We start from the raw sequence: 1,203 nt of genomic DNA, 5'->3' as shown, positions 1-1,203 counted from the left end.
TATATATATATATATATATATATATATATATATATATATATATATATATATATATATATATATATATATATATATATATATATATATATTAATGTGATGTATAATTTACTAAGAGAATAATAAAGTGCATTCAATGAAATGGAGTACCTTAATGCATACAGATATGATGGAACCTAAGTACTAATTGGTGAAAACAACGGTATACGTGTGAATGCCCAGACACTGAGTAACACAACACAACCTCCTATGCTCTTCACTCCTTTTTGGGCTACCTTGCACATATGTCTATATAATGTTGCCAGACAAGCATAACCCCAACTATATGTGTTACATTTTTCCAGGTCTCCTACTAAAGGTAACCAAGAAGAATGCAATAAATTGTGACTCTTATTTGGCATTAAAAAGTAGCAATTAATAGTAAAATATAGACTTTTGCATGAAGAATGTTTTCCGCTTCTGTCGGGGAAGAGTTATTTTTTAGTTGTGTTAATAGAGCTTCTAACCAAACAATTTTGACAGAAGCCCCATTTTTATCTGAAGCGGTCGGTTCGACGCCTAAATTCTCCATGTAAACATTGTTAGTTACATTTGTTAGGCCATTAACAGGTTTACCATTAATTTGGAGACCGAGTAACATACTCACATCCTCCAGTGTAATAGTACATTCACAAGTTGGTAAATGACAAGTATGTGTCTCGGGTGTCCATCTCTCTAACAAAGCAACAACTAGTTTAGAGTCTATTTTTAAACTTGCTATCTTTGCTACATTAGCAAAACCGGCTAGTTCTAAATAGGGTATTATAACAGCAATTTGTTGAATATAAGTATGGGAATGGACCCGAAACCTAGTGTCTTCCTGAAATTCAAATAAAAAATGATAATGAATATTTTTTGTTATGAGAAGATGAATTTAAAAAAAAAAGTAATGAATACGTAGACTTACATATTCTGCAATTTTCACTATTGTTCCACAATGTGATTCTCCCATCCACAACAAATACATTTTATAGATATGAAATTAAAGAAAATATGCTGCAATGCAAAGATTTGAAGAGAATATTTGATAAAATATTTGAAGGTTGAAAAGATTTAATGAAAATTATTTGATGATGAAAGTCTAATTTATAGGGTTGGAAAAATATTAAAACAATTGATGATAAAAGTGCAGGTTGATTGAACACAACACTGCATGCATGCAAAAAT

The 1,203-nt window shown here is 30.2% G+C and overlaps 1 protein-coding gene across 1 annotated transcript; it reads right to left on the bottom strand.

Moving 5' to 3' along the window:
* Window positions 1-397: 397 nt before the first annotated feature.
* On the bottom strand, window positions 398-1,003 carry LOC127131504 (protein MAIN-LIKE 2-like). The gene is made up of 2 exons (XM_051060420.1): window positions 944-1,003; window positions 398-856 (listed from the first exon to the last, which is right to left on the bottom strand). Exons 1-2 carry the CDS (start codon window positions 1,001-1,003, stop codon window positions 398-400), a joined length of 519 nt encoding a protein of 172 aa, XP_050916377.1.
* Window positions 1,004-1,203: the final 200 nt, after the last annotated feature.

Source organism: Lathyrus oleraceus, chromosome 3, assembly GCF_024323335.1.
Source record: "Lathyrus oleraceus cultivar Zhongwan6 chromosome 3, CAAS_Psat_ZW6_1.0, whole genome shotgun sequence".
Classification (NCBI taxonomy): domain Eukaryota; kingdom Viridiplantae; phylum Streptophyta; class Magnoliopsida; order Fabales; family Fabaceae; genus Lathyrus; species Lathyrus oleraceus.
The sequence above is the reverse complement of the archived record's forward strand: the minus strand, read 5'-3'. Positions and strand labels throughout refer to the sequence as shown.

What these genes read in the sequence shown, in the direction of transcription:
- LOC127131504 (XM_051060420.1), bottom strand. Translation starts at nt 1,003, where the DNA reads ATGTATTTGTTGTGGATGGGAGAATCACATTGTGGAACAATAGTGAAA. An exon ending in TAGTGAAAATTGCAGAATAT is followed by an intron (nt 857 to 943) that starts GTAAGTCTACGT and finishes TTTGAATTTCAG; the next exon opens with GAAGACACTAGGTTTCGGGT.